The sequence below is a fragment of the Dendrobates tinctorius genome, unplaced genomic scaffold, assembly GCF_039654945.1.
Source record: "Dendrobates tinctorius isolate UK_male_01 unplaced genomic scaffold, ASM3965494v1 ptg000232l, whole genome shotgun sequence".
Classification (NCBI taxonomy): domain Eukaryota; kingdom Metazoa; phylum Chordata; class Amphibia; order Anura; family Dendrobatidae; genus Dendrobates; species Dendrobates tinctorius.
Genome location: NW_027361899.1, coordinates 18,670,556 through 18,687,968, shown reverse-complemented (window position 1 = coordinate 18,687,968; position 17,413 = coordinate 18,670,556). Strand labels below are relative to the sequence as shown.

The 17,413-nt window shown below is 48.0% G+C and overlaps 1 protein-coding gene across 2 annotated transcripts; it reads left to right on the top strand.

The window, feature by feature from the left end:
- Positions 1-1,088: 1,088 nt before the first annotated feature.
- On the top strand, positions 1,089-15,944 carry H3-3A (H3.3 histone A). 2 transcript variants are annotated; one of them, XM_073556390.1, is made up of 4 exons: positions 1,089-1,273; positions 4,884-5,041; positions 8,471-8,624; positions 14,933-15,944. In XM_073556390.1, the coding sequence occupies exons 2-4, from the start codon at positions 4,914-4,916 to the stop codon at positions 15,059-15,061; spliced, it is 411 nt and encodes a 136-aa protein (XP_073412491.1). In that variant the 5' UTR covers positions 1,089-1,273; positions 4,884-4,913; the 3' UTR covers positions 15,062-15,944. The 2 variants fall into 2 exon arrangements, with proteins under 2 accessions (XP_073412491.1, XP_073412490.1); XM_073556389.1 differs by lacking the exon at positions 1,089-1,273 and adding an exon at positions 3,501-3,657.
- The last annotated feature ends 1,469 nt before the right edge of the window (positions 15,945-17,413 follow it).

Here is a 17,413-nt window from a genome sequence, read left to right as displayed (position 1 = left end):
AGCACTAATGAGTTAGTAGACCCTTTAGGTTTTTTTTTTTAGCACATCAAATCATACTATTCATAGATTTATTAAAACATTGTGTGATTTCTCATGTGAAAACGGCAAAAAATCCAAAACTTCCTCAATAGAAAGACATAAATCCTATTAACAAAAAAGAAAAAAAAATAATAAAAAAAGGCCAGTAAATAAAACAGAAATGCCCTAAAAAGATGTCTGACACTGTTTGACTTGCACGTTTCCCTTGTTGCTCTGCTATATATGAGGAGACCACTGGTTTTACTAGAAATTGCGCAGTGTAAAACTAACATTTAAAGATAACATTTCTGGGAATTCCCTGGCAATGCTCCAACCTTCCCTTTAAGGCCTTTGCCCTTTCTCCTTAGCATCCTATCGCCCCTTTCGGCCATGCGCTACGGGCAGGTTGGCAACCGTGTACTGAAATGGAGGGTGTGAAAAAATACAAGTAGAAATGATCTGTCAGGCTCCTGCTGCCGTAGGTTACTTCCACAAGCGCCTCACATTACTTCCGCAAGCTCTTCAAATATCCAAAACTGTCGAAAGAGAAAGACTGGACTAGTTACCTATAGCAACCAAGTCAGCGCCAAGGTCCCTTTTGAAAGCTGAGCTCTAGTTGCTATGGGCAACCAGGCCAGCTTTTCTGTGTAGTTAGCTTTGACAAACTAGGCCTAAAGGTGGAGATGTATCATAACTGGTACAAGATGCCTACAGTCTCCGAATTTGCCAGGACTGTCCCAATTATTGCCCCCCATTGGGTAGCCTCGCCTGATGTAAATAGGGAATGCTTTTACTTGTAGTTCTATCACTTAAGAAAAGAGGGACTGACCATAGGGTGCGCTAAATTAATGGCGGTGATTCCCATCACCTTGTGTGGCCACCTAAGAGAGGGGTAAGGTCACATGACTTATTTCAGGGTGCAATCCCTATTTTGGCTGTGAAGTCATGGATGTCTATGGGTGAGGATATATATAGTCTGCTCTGGGGTCTTTTATATAAGCCTCTCCCATTTTAGCTGTCAATACATGGGGATGTGCATGCCGCCATATTGTTTTGGGCAATATAGGTATGTAACGCCCATCAGGTGGCGCCATCACTTGGCAGTTTTTTGTGCCTATTGTTACAGGCCTCATACATAGTCGTGTGCATGCGGTGCCAGGTGTCCGTTACACAGCGGTGGTGTGCGACCCCGGGCAACAGTTAAACCGCGGCAGACTTGTATCAGACATCGGTGTACGGTCCTAGCGGTGGTCAGGTAAGGGGATTGTGTGTGTGTGTGAGCCTGGTGTGACCTTCAGGCCCATAATGTGTGAAAATCTCCAGATGTATACAATGGACATAGCCATAAATCTCTATAGTCTTTAAACATCCATCTGGCCCTAAGTGAAATTTACTAATATGGGGGGTGAGCTGCAATACCATACACAGCCTACAGGTCAGAGAGGCGCTGTGCAGGATGAAATGCCAAAGCGTTACAGCGCACCATCCCTCCAAGATGGTGTTTCAGTTTGAAAACCTTTGTGTGCCAGGCAAGAGTAGTGTACAATCCTCGTGTGTGAGGCAGTAGTAGTGTGCAGTGCCCGTGTGTCAGACAGGAGTAGTGTGCAGTGGCCGTGTGTCAGACAGGAGTAGTGTGCGGTGCCCGTGTGTCAGGCAGTAGTAGTGTGCAGTGGCCGTGTGTCAGGCAGTAGTAGTGTGCGGTGCCCGTGTGTCAGGCAGTAGTAGTGTGCGGTGGCCGTGTGTCAGGCAGTAGTAGTGTGCGGTGGCCGTGTGTCAGGCAGTAGTAGTGTGCGGTGCCCGTGTGTCAGACAGGAGTAGTGTGCAGTGGCCGTGTGTCAGACAGGAGTAGTGTGCGGTGCCCGTGTGTCAGGCAGTAGTAGTGTGCAGTGGCCGTGTGTCAGGCAGTAGTAGTGTGCGGTGCCCGTGTGTCAGGCAGGAGTAGTGTGCAGTGCCCGTGTGTCAGACAGGAGTAGTGTGCGGTGCCCGTGTGTCAGACAGGAGTAGTGAGGAGCCCGTGTGTCAGGCGGGCAGTAGTAGTGAGGAGCCCGTGTGTCAGGCAGTAGTAGTAGTGAGGAGCCCGTGTGTCAGGCAGTAGTAGTAGTGAGGAGCCCGTGTGTCAGGCAGTAGTAGTGAGGAGCCCGTGTGTCAGGCAGTAGTAGTAGTGAGGAGCCCGTGTGTCAGGCAGTAGTAGTGAGGAGCCCGTGTGTCAGGCGGGCAGTAGTAGTGAGGAGCCCGTGTGTCAGGCAGTAGTAGTGAGGAGCCCGTGTGTCAGGCAGTAGTAGTGAGGAGCCCGTGTGTCAGGCAGTAGTAGTGTGCGGTGCCCGTGTGTCAGGCAGTAGTAGTGAGGAGCCCGTGTGTCAGGCAGTAGTAGTAGTGAGGAGCCCGTGTGTCAGGCAGTAGTAGTAGTGAGGAGCCCGTGTGTCAGGCAGTAGTAGTAGTGAGGAGCCCGTGTGTCAGGCAGTAGTACAGTAGTAGTAGTGAGGAGCCCGTGTGTCAGGCAGGCAGTAGTAGTGCGGAGCCCGTGTGTCAGGCAGTAGTAGTAGTGAGGAGCCCGTGTGTCAGGCAGTAGTAGTAGTGAGGAGCCCGTGTGTCAGGCAGTAGTAGTAGTGAGGAGCCCGTGTGTCAGGCAGTAGTAGTGCGGAGCCCGTGTGTCAGGCAGTAGTAGTAGTGAGGAGCCCGTGTGTCAGGCAGGCAGTAGTAGTGAGGAGCCCGTGTGTCAGGCAGTAGTAGTAGTGAGGAGCCCGTGTGTCAGGCAGTAGTAGTAGTGAGGAGCCCGTGTGTCAGGCAGTAGTAGTAGTGAGGAGCCCGTGTGTCAGGCAGTAGTAGTAGTGAGGAGCCCGTGTGTCAGGCAGTAGTAGTAGTGAGGAGCCCGTGTGTCAGGCAGTAGTAGTAGTGAGGAGCCCGTGTGTCAGGCAGTAGTAGTGCGGAGCCCGTGTGTCAGGCAGTAGTAGTAGTGAGGAGCCCGTGTGTCAGGCAGTAGTAGTGAGGAGCCCGTGTGTCAGGCAGTAGTAGTGAGGAGCCCGTGTGTCAGGCAGTAGTAGTGAGGAGCCCGTGTGTCAGGCAGTAGTAGTAGTGAGGAGCCCGTGTGTCAGGCAGTAGTAGTAGTGAGGAGCCCGTGTGTCAGGCAGTAGTAGTGTGCGGAGCCCGTGTGTCAGGCAGTAGTAGTAGTGAGGAGCCCGTTTGTCAGGCAGTAGTAGTAGTGAGGAGCCCGTTTGTCAGGCAGTAGTAGTAGTGAGGAGCCCGTGTGTCAGGCAGTAGTAGTAGTGAGGAGCCCGTGTGTCAGGCAGTAGTAGTAGTGAGGAGCCCGTGTGTCAGGCAGTAGTAGTAGTGAGGAGCCCGTGTGTCAGGCAGTAGTAGTAGTGAGGAGCCCGTGTGTCAGGCAGTAGTAGTAGTGAGGAGCCCGTGTGTCAGGCAGTAGTAGTAGTGAGGAGCCCGTGTGTCAGGCAGTAGTAGTGAGGAGCGTGTCTTTGTGTTTGTACACACCGTCGCCCGGCTGGGCCTGCCCTCCATTGTGCCTGATTGGCTGCCGCCGCTGAGGCCGCTTCCCAGCAGGGCTTGGGGGACTCCTCTCCGCTGTCAGCCATTTTTCAATTGTGCTCGCAGCCGCCGCCTGTGCTCTGCTCTCTGCTCGCGGGGAAGGTAAGTTTCTATTTGCAATTCCCTGACCCCAAACCGGACACAAAGCTCCGGAGACCGATCACCGATCCCCGCCCGGGCGCCCCCGGCCCCCTCCCGACCCCCCCACACACAAACTTTTTGGGGCTGCAGCCCCGGCGCGTGCCGCTGCCCCCTGCCCCGCTCCCTGCCCCGCTCTCCCTCCACCACCCGGGGCCGCTTCACTCGACAGAATCCCCGCATCCTGCGGCTGCATCCCCCCCAGACCCGCACCGAGCTGCCCCTCACCGCCCACCCTCACAGCTCGGGCTCCCCCCGGCCGCTTTACTGAGGGGGAAAGTGCCTAAAAACCGAGGCAAAATGCCCCCCCCAATGTCCCGTGCTCCCCAGCAGCTTCACCATCTTGTCTTCCTCAGTCTGGTCACCACCATATTTATTTTTCCCTGTAGCAGCTGCCACACAGCACTCAGGGGCCCCAGGCTGCTGTATTGGGGCCACTTAGTATTTTGGGGCTCCCCCTTCTCCCCACCCCCCCCCTTCTTTGCCCCCCCGGGGGGTTTATTTCCCCCCTTGTTACATTGTTTCCGCCGGAGATTGTTACATTGTATCAGGAAGGTTCCGAAGTCTCCGCAGCCTCAGCTCCCCCCTCCCCCACTCTGCACCCCCAAAGTGCACTGCTGACACCCCCACATGCTGGGTGTTTATGGGGGGTCTGCTGGCGCCTGGATTATTGAGCAGCAGCTGGGACCTGTCTGATGGGGGAAGGGAGGCGGCACAGGGGCATTGCCCTGTGTTTTACCCTTCCAGAGGGGGCAGCAAGGATCTGCACCCACAGACTATGGGGGGGGGGAGGGGGCTTTGTCATAATTGGGGGGGGGGCTTTATTTGCTGTGGGGGGGGGTTACGCTATAGTTAATTCATTCTTTGATAGTCCTTGATCTGGGGGGGCAGCCAGATGTGCGGTCAGTATTGGGGGTCTTCATACTGCACCCAGGGGCTGTGGGGAGGGGGTATATTCTGGGGTGGGTGCAGGTGCCGCCCCCTTCTTTTTTTCTGGTTGTTTTTGTCAGTGATGGTAGGAGGAGGAGGAGAGCTCAGGATTGGGCAGCGCCACAGTTTAAAAATCGGTCATGTTAGGTGACTGGGATGTGGAGCCCACGAGTGTTTATTCCCCGCCACTAAACAATCTGCTCTTGTGTTTCTGCCCCCCTTCCTCCTCCTCCTCTTTCCTCTGGGGGGTGGTTGAACAGGTTTAGGATTCCTCTTCTGTCGTCTTCACCATGGCTCGTACCAAGCAGACAGCCCGTAAATCCACCGGTGGGAAAGCCCCCAGGAAGCAGCTGGCGACTAAGGCAGCGAGGAAGAGCGCGCCCTCTACCGGAGGGGTGAAGAAACCGCATCGTTACAGGTGAATACAAACCCGACGGCTGCTCCCTGCGCATGCGTGCACCGACTCACTCTATGCAAACCTGAAATTCCCACGGATCCGTCCTGTTTTTATGAAAAAAATGTTTTGCTGCATCGATTGCATGAATGACCGGCAGCAATAGGAAGGAGGTTACATTGTTATTTTAACTTTTTTTTATTTATTTTTTTTTTGGGGGGGGGGGGTGGGGGGGTTGGCTTTTCTTTTTATTTGTACATCCCCCCCCCCCCCCGTATGTTCATTTTTCTTTTATAATTATTGCATACATTAGGCGGAGTGTGTGGGTGTCGGTGGGTTGTTGTGGTCTCTCGTGGCCGGGGGTGAGTGGGGTCACGTGGCTGTCTCGCACGGATCGGTGGGGGGCGGGGCGGCCGCCGCTCTCACTCGTTTCCCCGCTCCGTTGATGTTGGCACGGTGCCAGCCTTCTCCGGCACACACTGACTGCACTAACGCGGAGCAGCCGCTAGAGGGCAGGGGCGGTCCTGCAGCTTTAGACTTGATCCTGCTTTAACCCGTTATAGGCTGGAGGAAGTTACTTACCAGTGAAGTAACACAACCATAATTACACTTCTGTCCATTCCAAGCTTTGTAGTTGGAATATTTTTGCGTACATCTACTTTTTTTATCACCATATACACCTACACAGACTTTTTATTTATATGTATTGCATTACTTGGCTGTATTGCACTCTAGAGCTGCACTCACTATTCTGCTTGTGCAGTCACTGTGTACATACATTACATTACTGATCCTGAGTTACCTCCTGTATTATACTCCAGAGCTGCACTCACTATTCTGCTGGTGCCGTCACTGTGTACATACATTACTGATCCTGAGTTACATCCTGTATTATACCCCAGAGCTGCACTCACTATTCTGCTGGTGCAGTCACTGTGTACATACATTACATTACTGATCCTGAGTTACCTCCTGTATTATACTCCAGAGCTGCACTCACTATTCTGCTGGTGCCGTCACTGTGTACATACATTACTGATCCTGAGTTACATCCTGTATTATACCCCAGAGCTGCACTCACTATTCTGCTGGTGCAGTCACTGTGTACATACATTACTGATCCTGAGTTACCTCCTGTATTATACTCCTGAGAATAGTGAGTTCAGCTCTGGGGTATAATACAGGATGTAACACAGGATCAGTAATGTATGTACACAGTGACGGCACCAGCAGAATAGTGAGTTCAGCTCTGGAGTATAATACAGGATGTAACTCAGGATCTGTAATGTAATGTATGTACACAGTGACTGCACCAGCAGAATAGTGAGTGCAGCTCTGGGGTTTAATACAGGACGTAAGTCAGGATCAGTAATGTATGTACACAGTGACGGCACCAGCTGAGTAGTGAGCATAGCTCTGGAGTATAATACAGGATGTAACTCAGGATCAGTAAAGTATGTGCACAGTGACTTCACCAGCAGAATAGTGAGTGCAGCTCTGGGGTATAATACAGGGTGTAACTCAGGATCAGTAATGTAATGTATGTACACAGTGACTGCACCAGCAGAATAGTGAGCGCAGCTCTGGGGTGTAATACAGGATGTAACTCAGGATCAGTAATGTATGTGCACAGTGACTGCACCAGCAGAATAGTGAATGCAGCTCTGGGGTATAATACAGGATGTAACTCAGGATCAGTAATGTATGTACACAGTGACTGCACCAGCAGAATAGTGAGCGCAGCTCTGGGGTGTAATACAGGATGTAACTCAGGATCAGTAATGTTTGTGCACAGTGACTGCACCAGCAGAATAGTGAATGCAGCTCTGGGGTATAATACAGGATGTAACTCAGGATCAGTAATGTAATGTATGTACACAGTGACTTCACCAGCAGAATAATGAGTTCAGCTCTGGAGTATAATTCAGGATCAGTAATGTATGTGCATAGTGAGTGCAGCTCGTGTTGTTTCCTCTCCAGTCATAGATCTGACATTATTGTATTGATTCTTGGAGTTCTGTACTTTTAGCTGATGTACTCTGACGTTTACGGTGGTCATAATGGCAGTAGCCTGGGGTCTTTGGTCCTTGGTGACCACCTGCACTATTATTGCTGCAGTCAGTGACGTCCATTGTCCCTTCACTCCCATTTTCTTCATCTATAGAAGCCATGTTTATATCGCTGGGTCCGGGCAGCGGAGCTCACAGTCTGTATAATCTGCCTGCAGAGCAGTGAATCTATGAACAGACCCGGCCACTGATGGGCTGAGTGCTGGGAACTCAAACTCTTCCATGTCAATGCTTTATTTCAAACAAGATCTCTGCTTGTTGTCAGTGAGTTGGCACATTCCTATCCATACAGAGGCTGAGCAGGCAGTTCTGGGCACACAAATGAAGGTTTACTGCACTGACTGGTGCCATCAATGCCGTTCATTCTACCAATGCGATGCCTTTCTGACCAGATCAAATAAATTACTTGTTTAACCTATGTTGTTAGATCACTGAGGGATCAGATTACAACTGTAGAGAGGATAGTAGGGGGAGGCACCGACTCAGACCAATGGTGCTGAGGCTTTCTAGTAAGTGTTTCTTACCTCAGTGTTGGAATCACATCTACACTGCTCAGTACAGCTGTATAATGTCCTCTATGCTGCTGTTTCAGAATATGTGCTTCATAGAACAAGAATCCCTCATGTCTGTGTGCGCTGTGTATGGCAGACATCTTCACCCACTAGCTCAGGGACAGCTGAAAATTAGAGTCTGCAGAGGGGGAAAAGTGGTGAAATGCAGGATACAAGTCAATGTCCCGAAATGGTGTCCTACCTCATGTTCACACAGAGGACAGCAGGATAGGTTGATATTGGCCCCAGGACCTCGAAATCATTCGTTTTAACTGTGTCGTTCAGTTTTCCGGGATATTTCTGTTCTAACACAGGCCCTAAAATTCCCCTGAAATGCTTGCACCCTATTTATTCTCCACAAATTTGTCTCCTTAAAGGGGTTGTGCAGAATAGAAAAAAAAACAATAAAGGTGCCACTCCTGTCCACTGGTTGGCTTTGGTATTGCTACTCAGTCCCATTCAATTGCATTAAGCCGATCTGCAGTACCAATCCCAACCAATGGACAAGGGAGGCGCTGTTTGTAGAAGAAAGTGGCCATGTTTCAACTTTTTTTTTTTTTTTAATAAACCATTGGCCCAATTCAACGATTTGCACCAGAAAACTTGACAGTAATGCAAGATTTTTGCAACCATGCATAGTTATAAGTTAGCAATTTTTCCATGATTTTCAATGTTCCAAGTTCACTGACCAAAGGCCGGGCTCTGGAAAAAGAACGGAAGTATACTAGGAATTTCTGACACCTCAGTCTGTTGCGCTGTTGTTCTCGTCGGAGCGGTTTCGTGCCGCACCGTCTGCTGTGATTTCACATTCGTTTTCCCTTCTTGTCTTTAAGGCCGGGCACTGTCGCTCTTCGTGAGATCAGACGTTACCAGAAGTCCACTGAGTTGCTGATTCGCAAACTCCCGTTCCAGCGTCTGGTCCGTGAAATCGCTCAGGACTTTAAGACAGACTTGCGCTTCCAGAGCGCTGCTATCGGTGCTTTGCAGGTAAATTTGTAAACTTCCCCGTTTTCCACCTCTGCACAGTATTATTTTTTTTTTTTTTTTTACAGGTGCTTGTTAAGTTCGATCCTCCTCTGTTTCAGGACTTGAGTCTGTGTATATTCTGCAAAAATTGAGTAACTTTTTGTTTTGCCAATTTTGAATTACAACGTGCATTATGCTTCAGAGCTGCACTCACAGTTCTGCTGGGTTATTGGAGACAGTCAAGAAAAGCGAGAAATATCCCTGACGGCTTCACCAAGATCAGATAATTTTTTAGTGCTTGTTGTAGACGTGACACATTACTAATGAAAATCAGCAGAACAAGGTATATGCGCATACTTGGCAAACAGGATGCTGTAAGATTTTATCTCTGAAGTCTGCAGACTTGTCAGTGGAGTATAATACAGGATGTAACTCAGGATCAGTACAGGGTCAGTAATGTATGTACACAGTGACTGCACCTGCAGAATAGTGAGTGCAGCTCTGGGGTATAATACAGCATGTAACTCAGGATCATTAATGTATGTACACAGTGACTGCACCAGCAGAATAGTGAGTGCAGCTCTGGAGTATAATACAGGATGTAACTCAGGATCAGTAATGTAATGTATGTACACAGTGACTGCACCAGCAGAATAGTGAGTGCAGCTCTGGAGTATAATACAAGATGTAACTCAGGATCATTAATGTATGTACACAGTGACTGCACCAGCAGAATGGTGAGTGCAGCTCTGGAGTATAATACAGGATGTAACTCAGGATCAGTAATGTAATGTATGTACACAGTGACTGCACCAGCAGAATAGTGAGTGCAGCTCTGGAGTATAATACAGGATGTAACTCAGGATCATTAATGTATGTACACAGTGACTGCACCAGCAGAATAGTGAGTGCAGCTCTGGAGTATAATACAGGATGTAACTCAGGATCAGTAATGTAATGTATGTACACAGTGACTGCACCAGCAGAATAGTGAGTGCAGCTCTGGAGTATAATACTGGATGTAACTCAGGATCAGTAATGTATGTACACAGTGACTGCACCAGCAGAATAGTGAGTGCAGCTCTGGGGTATAATGCAGGATGTAACTCAGGATCCGTAATGTACACAGTGACTGCACCAGCAGAATAGTGAGTGCAGCTCTGGAGTATAATACAGGATGTAACTCAGGATCAGTAATGTATGTACACAGTGACTGCACCAGCAGAATAGTGAGTGCAGCTCTGGGGTAGAATACAGGATATAACTCAGGATCAGTAATGTAATGTATGTACACAGTGACTGCACCAGCAGAATAGTGAGTGCAGCTCTGGAGTATAATACAGGAGGTAACTCAGGATCAGAAATGTAATGTATGTACACAGTGACTGCACCAGCAGAATAGTGAGTGCAGCTCTGGAGCATGCTACAGGATCAGTAATGTAATTTATGTACACAGTGACTCCACCAGCAGAGAATAGTGAGTGCAGTTCTGGAGTATATGACTACTAAGTTATTGTCATATGATGGATGTAAAAGTTATGGGAATCTAGTTTCTCTTGTAGTGGCCGCTGACTGCATCCTTCCTGTTTGCTGGGGTCCTGGAAGCCAGACCCATCCTTATCGACTGTGATAGGAAAATCCCTTCTAATATTTTCTCACTCGGGCAACTATGTGCTACTGTTATTTCAACAAGATTATTGCACACCGATTGGCGCCTGGAACCGTAGCTTATTTTGCAGCAGTAATGTAATAACCCAACCTGCTACTTGCATCGTGTAAGTTACACTTGTAAATTGTCTGCACCGTGCAGATTTATTTAATTCCAGCCGTTCTATATTTTGGATTTTATTAAAATAGCCCGGGGCGTTTTCTGTGATGTGAGCGCCTGCTCTGCACATTGTGCAGGACTCCACGCTGCTGATTGATATTCAAGACACAGCCTCCTTCCCGCAGCCACAGGATGGCGGCGCCTCAGACCCGAACATAGGAACTTCGTTTAGTAGTAGCACTAGCAAATGGCTGCAGTGTTAATTTTTCATGGGCAAAACAAATGTTGCATATTTGGTCAACATCCACAAGTCATAGTCACTGCCGACTATACCATGATTGCCCATCTTTTGAAAATAAATTTTGTGCAATAATCAGATGGTTGCCACTGGCCCGGTCCCTATGTCCTCTGATGATCTGCTGGTTGCCACTGGCCCGGTCCCTATGTCCTCTGACGATCTGCTGGTTTCCACTGGCCCGGTCCCTCTGTCCTCTGACGATCTGCTGGTTTCCACTGGCCCGGTCCCTCTGTCGTCTGACGATCTGCTGGTTTCCACTGGCCCGGTCCCTCTGTCGTCTGACGATCTGCTGGTTTCCACTGGCCCGGTCCCTCTGTCCTCTGACTATCTGCTGGTTGCCACTGGCCCGGTCTCTTTGTCCTCTGATGATCTGCTGGTTTCCACTGGCCCGGTCCCTCTGTCCTCTGATGATCTGCTGGTTGCCACTGGCCCGGTCCCTCTGTCCATCTGCTGGTTGCCACTGGCCCGGTCCCTCTGTCCTCTGAGGATCTGCTGGTTGCCACTGGCCCGGTCCCTCTGTTCTCTGATGATCTGCTGGTTGCCACTGGCCTGGTCCCTCTGTCCTCTGACGATCTGCTGGTTACCACTGGCCCGGTCCCTCTGTCCCCTGACGATCTGCTGGTTGCCACTGGCCCGGTCCCTCTGACGATCTGCTGGTTGCCACTGGCCCGGTCCCTCTGTCCTCTGATGATCTGCTGGTTGCCACTGGCCCGGTCCCTCTGTCCTCCGAAGATCTGCTGGTTGCCATTGGCCCGGTCCCTCTGTTCTCTGACGATCTGCTGGTTGCCACTGGCCCGGCCCCTTGTCCTGATCTGCTGAGGAAGAGAAGTCAGCAAATTTTATCCCCTACAGGGGCCACTACAGGAGAAATATGTTGTTATAGTGTGGGCATTGGCTGTTTTTGCCTGATCCCCTGGCTTATTTGGCTTAGAGGGGGCTACCAAGCAGAGGATGTCCATTACATCCATATGCACTAACAGGATGAGAATTACTAGTTCTTTCTATATCTCCGGAACCATTCTTACTCAATGCACTGTCTCTTTAGTTATCCGTGAGAGGCTCGTCCATAGACTATTGAAGCCATTCAGCAGAATAATTAGTTTTTAAATTCTCCCTAGGCCAAACAGATGAGCAAAATAATCACTTAAGTTCTTATATTTTTCCAAGCGGATGGCGTCATGTGACGGTGAAGTGCGTTGTTTACTTGCCAATTTAAAATATCTATTTTTTTTTCAGGGTCACGCTGATACTTTAGCTTCAAAATAACACTATTGCATGAAACCTCCATCCTCACGAGCTGTCGGTGGCACTGCCATGCATGTCCTCTAGGGGGCAGAGGTTGTTTTTTTTTTTTTAAATCCACTTCTGGTACAAAAAATGTGTTCTGCTTTAAAGAAAAAAGAAAAAAACTCCTTTAAAGCAAATGTGTAATCAGAAAAGGACATATTACTTTAGGGTGTTGTGCCGTGTTTTTACTTTTGGCAATTTTTATATTTTTGTTATTTTTCAATATCATTTTTTATTCCCACTGTTTCCGAGACATCCAGTGTGTGTATTTTTATATAATATATATATATATATATATATATATATATATATATATATATATATATATATATATATATTAGATGGTGGCCTGATTCTAACGCATCGAGTAGTCTAGAATATGTATGCAGCTTATTTATGAAGATTTAAAGGTAGTCTGTCACCCCATTTTTGGCCTATAAGCTGCGGCCACAGCCATCAGGGGCTTATCTACAGCATTCTGTAATGCATTCTGTAATGCTGTAGATAAGCCCCTGATGAAACCTGAAAGATAAGAAAAAAGAGTTATACTCATCCTGGCATTCGGTCCGATGGGTGTCTCCGTCCGGTCCGACGCCTCCCATCTTCATACGATTATGTCCTCCTCCTTGCTTCTCCCTCGGCTGCTGCGCAGGCGTACTTTATCGGCCCTGTTGAGGGCAGAGCAGAATACTGCAGTGCGCAGGCACCGGACCTCTCTGACCTTTCGCGGCGCACTGCAGTACTTTACTCTGCCATCAGCAGGGTAGATAAAGTACGCGTGCGCAGGAGCCGAGGGAGAAGCAAGGAGGAGGACGTCATCATATGAAGATGGGAACCGGACCGTGACACCCCCCGCCCCCGATGAGTGTTTTTTTTTTTTTATCTTTCAGGTTACATCAGGGGCTTATCTCTACAGCATTACAGAATGCTATAGATAAGCCCCTGATGGCGGTGGCCGCAGCTTATGGGGCAAAAATGGTGACAGATTCCCTTTAAATAAACTATATACATATTCTAGAATACCTGATTCCTCAGTATCGGGCCACCATCTAGTGTGTGTGAGATATTGCTCTATTTATTGCCAATTTTAGAAAATTGATGTAGCTCACTGGATCCTCAGGGGCGTGCATTTATGCTGCTTTGCATAATTAAAGAGAGCATACCATGAAATCCAATCTGCAGGCATCATGTTCCGGAGCAGTTTAGTGTTCCCAAACTCCGGTCCTCTAGTACCACCAACAGGTGATTGAAGTATCGCCTAGCTGATAATTAAATCACCTGTATTGGCGAGAATTCCATCACCAGGGATATACTAAGGATATCTTGAAACCTTGATCTGTTGGTGGCTTTAGAAGACCGTAGATGATGATAATCTTGATTTTTATATAGCGCTAACATATTCCGGAGCGCTTTATAGTTTGTACACATAATCATCGCCTTCCCCGATGGGGCTCACAATTCGGCATCGTTATGTCTTGGGAATGTGGGAGGAAACTGGAGAACCCAGAGGAAATTCACACAACATGGTGAGAAACATACGTACTCCTTGCAGATGTTGTCCTTGGTGGGATTTGAACCCAGGACTCCAGCGCTGCGAGGCTGCAGTGCTAATGGTTAGCGCTGGTTAGATTCTGAACACCTTTCTAGAGCATGGGGAGCAGACCAGATTGATGTGTAGTTTTATGAGAAAAGACTCGGTATAACCTGAGTTTTAATTAGGAGCATAACGATCGTGGTTGCAGAGAGTACGATTGTGACTGAACCCATGCAAGAGGTGGACTGCCGACGTCCGTAACTATGTCAGCTGGGTGTTGGTTTAGAGGACGCAAATTCAGTTGACATGTATTGCCATGCAGAGTCCCATTTAATAATCGGGATGGGGAATATATTACTGGAAGGGGGGCATGTATTACGTGAGGTGGTGTAAATATTATAATCAGGAAACCAGGATCGGGGGGGGGGTTATGTATCACTGGGAGGGGACCGGGTGGGGGAGGCATGTATTATCGGGAGGGGGACTGAGGGGGGGCTGATACGTAATACTGCATTACTGCAGAGGTACCATGATGGGGGGGGGGGGGGGGTCATTGTTACAGGAAAGGTCAAACTTTTTCTTCACAAGATCTGTTAGGCTATGTGCACACGCTGTGGATTCACCTGCGGTTTTTTCCGCGCGGAACCGCAGGTAAAGTGACCTGCGGTTTGGAACCTGGACAATGGAATAGGTGCCAATCCGCTGCGGAATCCGCAGAAACAATTGACATGCTGCGGTTTGTAAACCGCAGCGTGAGCACAGCGGTTTTTGAAACCCATAGGGTAACATGTCAGCGGAACTGCTGCGGTTTCGCAGGGCCAAAAACGCTGTGGAACCGCAGTAGTGTGCACATAGCCTTACGCTACAAGGGCCCATACCTCTGATGAACATGCAGGGGGGCCCGTCACACTCTAGTTACACCACTGGGTTTAATCGCTTTTGGGGCGTTTTTGTTCATTGACCTTAGTATACGAGTGCATGTAGAAATATCGGTCACTGATCGGAGGGCCCACTGGACCTAACATCCCAGAAAGAGGAGTGTTTTAAATGATTAATACACAAATTATACTGAAACTTTTCTTACAAAACTATCAGTCGACTCCTCCTGCTCTATAGCCTGTAGATTAGAGTGCATTTTCATGGTGACTGGTTCCCTTTAATCTGTTTAGCCCTGTCCCCTTGGCAAAGATAATAAAAATTAGCACAAAATAAAAATGCCCATATCTCTGGTACCATATAGCAGAGTTGGGGGGTAAAGAGTGGATTACTCAGAGGAGCAGCTGGAATAAAATCTGAGCAGAAACTGGTGCCGAGCTTCCGACCACATCACCGCCATAAGAAACATCTGAAAATAATCGTGTGTTACGGTCTATTATGGCTTTATTATAGTGCATTGGTCTCTCCTCCTGACTGACGTTTCTCTTATCCCCTTTTGTTTCTAGGAGGCCAGCGAGGCTTATCTGGTCGGCCTGTTTGAAGACACCAACTTGTGCGCCATCCACGCCAAACGCGTCACGATTATGCCAAAAGACATCCAGCTAGCACGCCGCATACGCGGAGAGCGTGCTTAAAAAAAACAAAACATACCCCTAAAATTCCCTATCTTGTTATCTACAAATCCGAAAACAAAAAAAAAAACCACAACAAAAAAAATAAATCTCTTCTTCCTTGTAATTGGTAGTTTGAGCGTTAGATATATATTTTTTTTTTCTCCATGGGGTTACAAAGGTACCTAAATATATGGTTGTGAATGGAAATGTAGGGGACAGGTTCAGGTGTGGACAACCTTCTTCCACTTTATTTTTTTTTACTTTTTTTTTTTTTCCTTCTCGAAAGTGTGGTGACATCCTACACTCACCGTGTCACCGTCACCCTTGACACCGCCGAGGCAGCCATTTTATGAGCTGAATTTGACAGCCTGAAATTCAACAGGAACCCGAGACCCTTCAGGGCCGTGAGGTGAGGCCTCGCGCCTCCGTGGCGTCTCTTTGGTTCTTATTGAAGTGGATTTGTTTCATAAACACTGGTGCTGCCCTCTGTAAAACGGCTGCTTTCCTCTGCTCAGCCCAAAAAACGGCCGCCTCCGCAGTGTAGGGACGTTGGGCACGTTTTCTATATACTCTACAGAAGCTCATTCATCGTTGTAACACCATGTCAACTTTGTAGGAAAAATTGCAAATAAAGCATTTTAGTTTTTTGTTTTTATATATTTTTTTTTTTTTCTGGACAATGCCAGCATTTGGATTTTATTTTTTTTTTCTTAGTGAGTAAAACTCTTATTGATGGCGACCTAAGTGTTTGTAGCATTTTTACCATGTAGAAAAATTCCATCCATTCACTCTATTTTATTTTTTATTCTAATGGAGTCGTCCTACATTCAGCTACATGTTTTTAATGTTGTCGTCTGTCTTCTGTGCTGTCCTGTAAGTTTGCTATTAAAAGACATTAAACTACTTTTGGTTTTTGGGAATTTTTTTAATTTTATTTGTGTAACAAGGAAAATTGAACCTGGCTCGCGGGTCCAAGGCCATTGATGTCTGCTCAGGCGAGTGCCACTCTCAACTGTATCCGTGTCCACAGGGGGCATTTATTGTTGATGGGCAGGGGGGTTCTCGGGAATGATTATAAGGGGCACTTGTGATATTGCTACTTTTTGGACCCTATTTAATTTGTAAGGGGAGCTACTCTGACCCTCATCACTCTGGATGGTGTCCGTGAGCCACTCACGGGGGGTACACTGACCCTTATCATTCTGTAAAGAGGACACTGACCCTTATTTCCTGTAAGTGGGGCACTCATATCCTTATCACTTTGTATTGGGGGCACTCTGACCCTCATCACTGTATGGAGGTGCACTTTTTAAGGGAGAGGGAAAGCGCTCTGACCTTTAGTACTTTGTAGGGGGGGGAATGATCAGACCCTTAGTGTTTTTTTTGAAGGGGGTGCTCAGACCTTTAGTACTTTGGGGGCGTGTTTGGACCCTTTGTAGAGGGGGTGGGTGTTCGGACCCTTAGTACTGTTTAGGGAGAAGGTTGGTGCTCAGACCCTTAGTACTGTTTAGGGAGAAGGTTGGTGCTCAGACCCTTAGTACTGTATAAGAAGAAGGTTTGTGCTCAGACCCCTAGTACTGTGTAGGGAGAAGGTTGATGCTCAGACCCTTAGTACTGTATAGGAAGAAGATTGGTGCTCAGACCCATAGTACTGTGTGTGTGTGGGGGGGGGGGGGTTGGTGCTCGGACCCTTAGTACTGTTTAGGGAGAAGGTTGATGCTCAGACCCTTAGTACTGTGTAAGGGGGTTGGTGCTCGGACCCTTAGTACTGTGTAGGGGGTTGGTGCTCGGACCCTTAGTACTGTGTAGGGGGGTTGGTGCTCGGACCCTTAGTACTGTGTAGGGGGGTTGGTGCTCAGACCCTTAGCACTGTGTTGGGGGTTGGAGCTCAAACCCTTAGTGTTCTGTAGGGGGTTGGTGCTCCTCGGAGCCTTAGCACTACGCATTTCTTCCATTTCTGCTGCGATTCAGCAAACCCGCACATTTTTTGAGATTTTCAGCCTTTGCGTTGCAAGAGAGAAGACTGCAATGAATCCCGTCACAAAGAACTTACATACTACAGATTTAAAAATTCCACCCAACTGGTAAATAAATGTCCAAAAAGTTTCCGTAACGTGTAGGTGACTTGTATCATTAATTTAGTTGGTGCTGAAGTACACAGCAGACTTTCTGCATTCAAATCTGCGCAGAAGAGATGCAGTAAGTACTCGCTGTGTGCATGTACCCTAAGGCCTGGCTCACACTTCCGTTTTTTTAAATCCGTCCAAATCCGTCGTCTTCTGTTAAACGGATCCGCCATGTTTTTGGCGGATCCGTTTTTTTTCCCCATAGACTTGCATTAGCGGCTACCGCGGATCCGTCAAAAAAAGGATC

Bases quoted from the DNA above. Each gene is read 5' to 3' on its own strand.
- H3-3A (XM_073556390.1), top strand. From the start codon at position 4,914: ATGGCTCGTACCAAGCAGACAGCCCGTAAATCCACCGGTGGGAAAGCC. The intron at 5,042-8,470 runs GTGAATACAAAC...CTTGTCTTTAAG, and splicing joins AAGAAACCGCATCGTTACAG to GCCGGGCACTGTCGCTCTTC. The intron at 8,625-14,932 runs GTAAATTTGTAA...TTTTGTTTCTAG, and splicing joins CTGCTATCGGTGCTTTGCAG to GAGGCCAGCGAGGCTTATCT.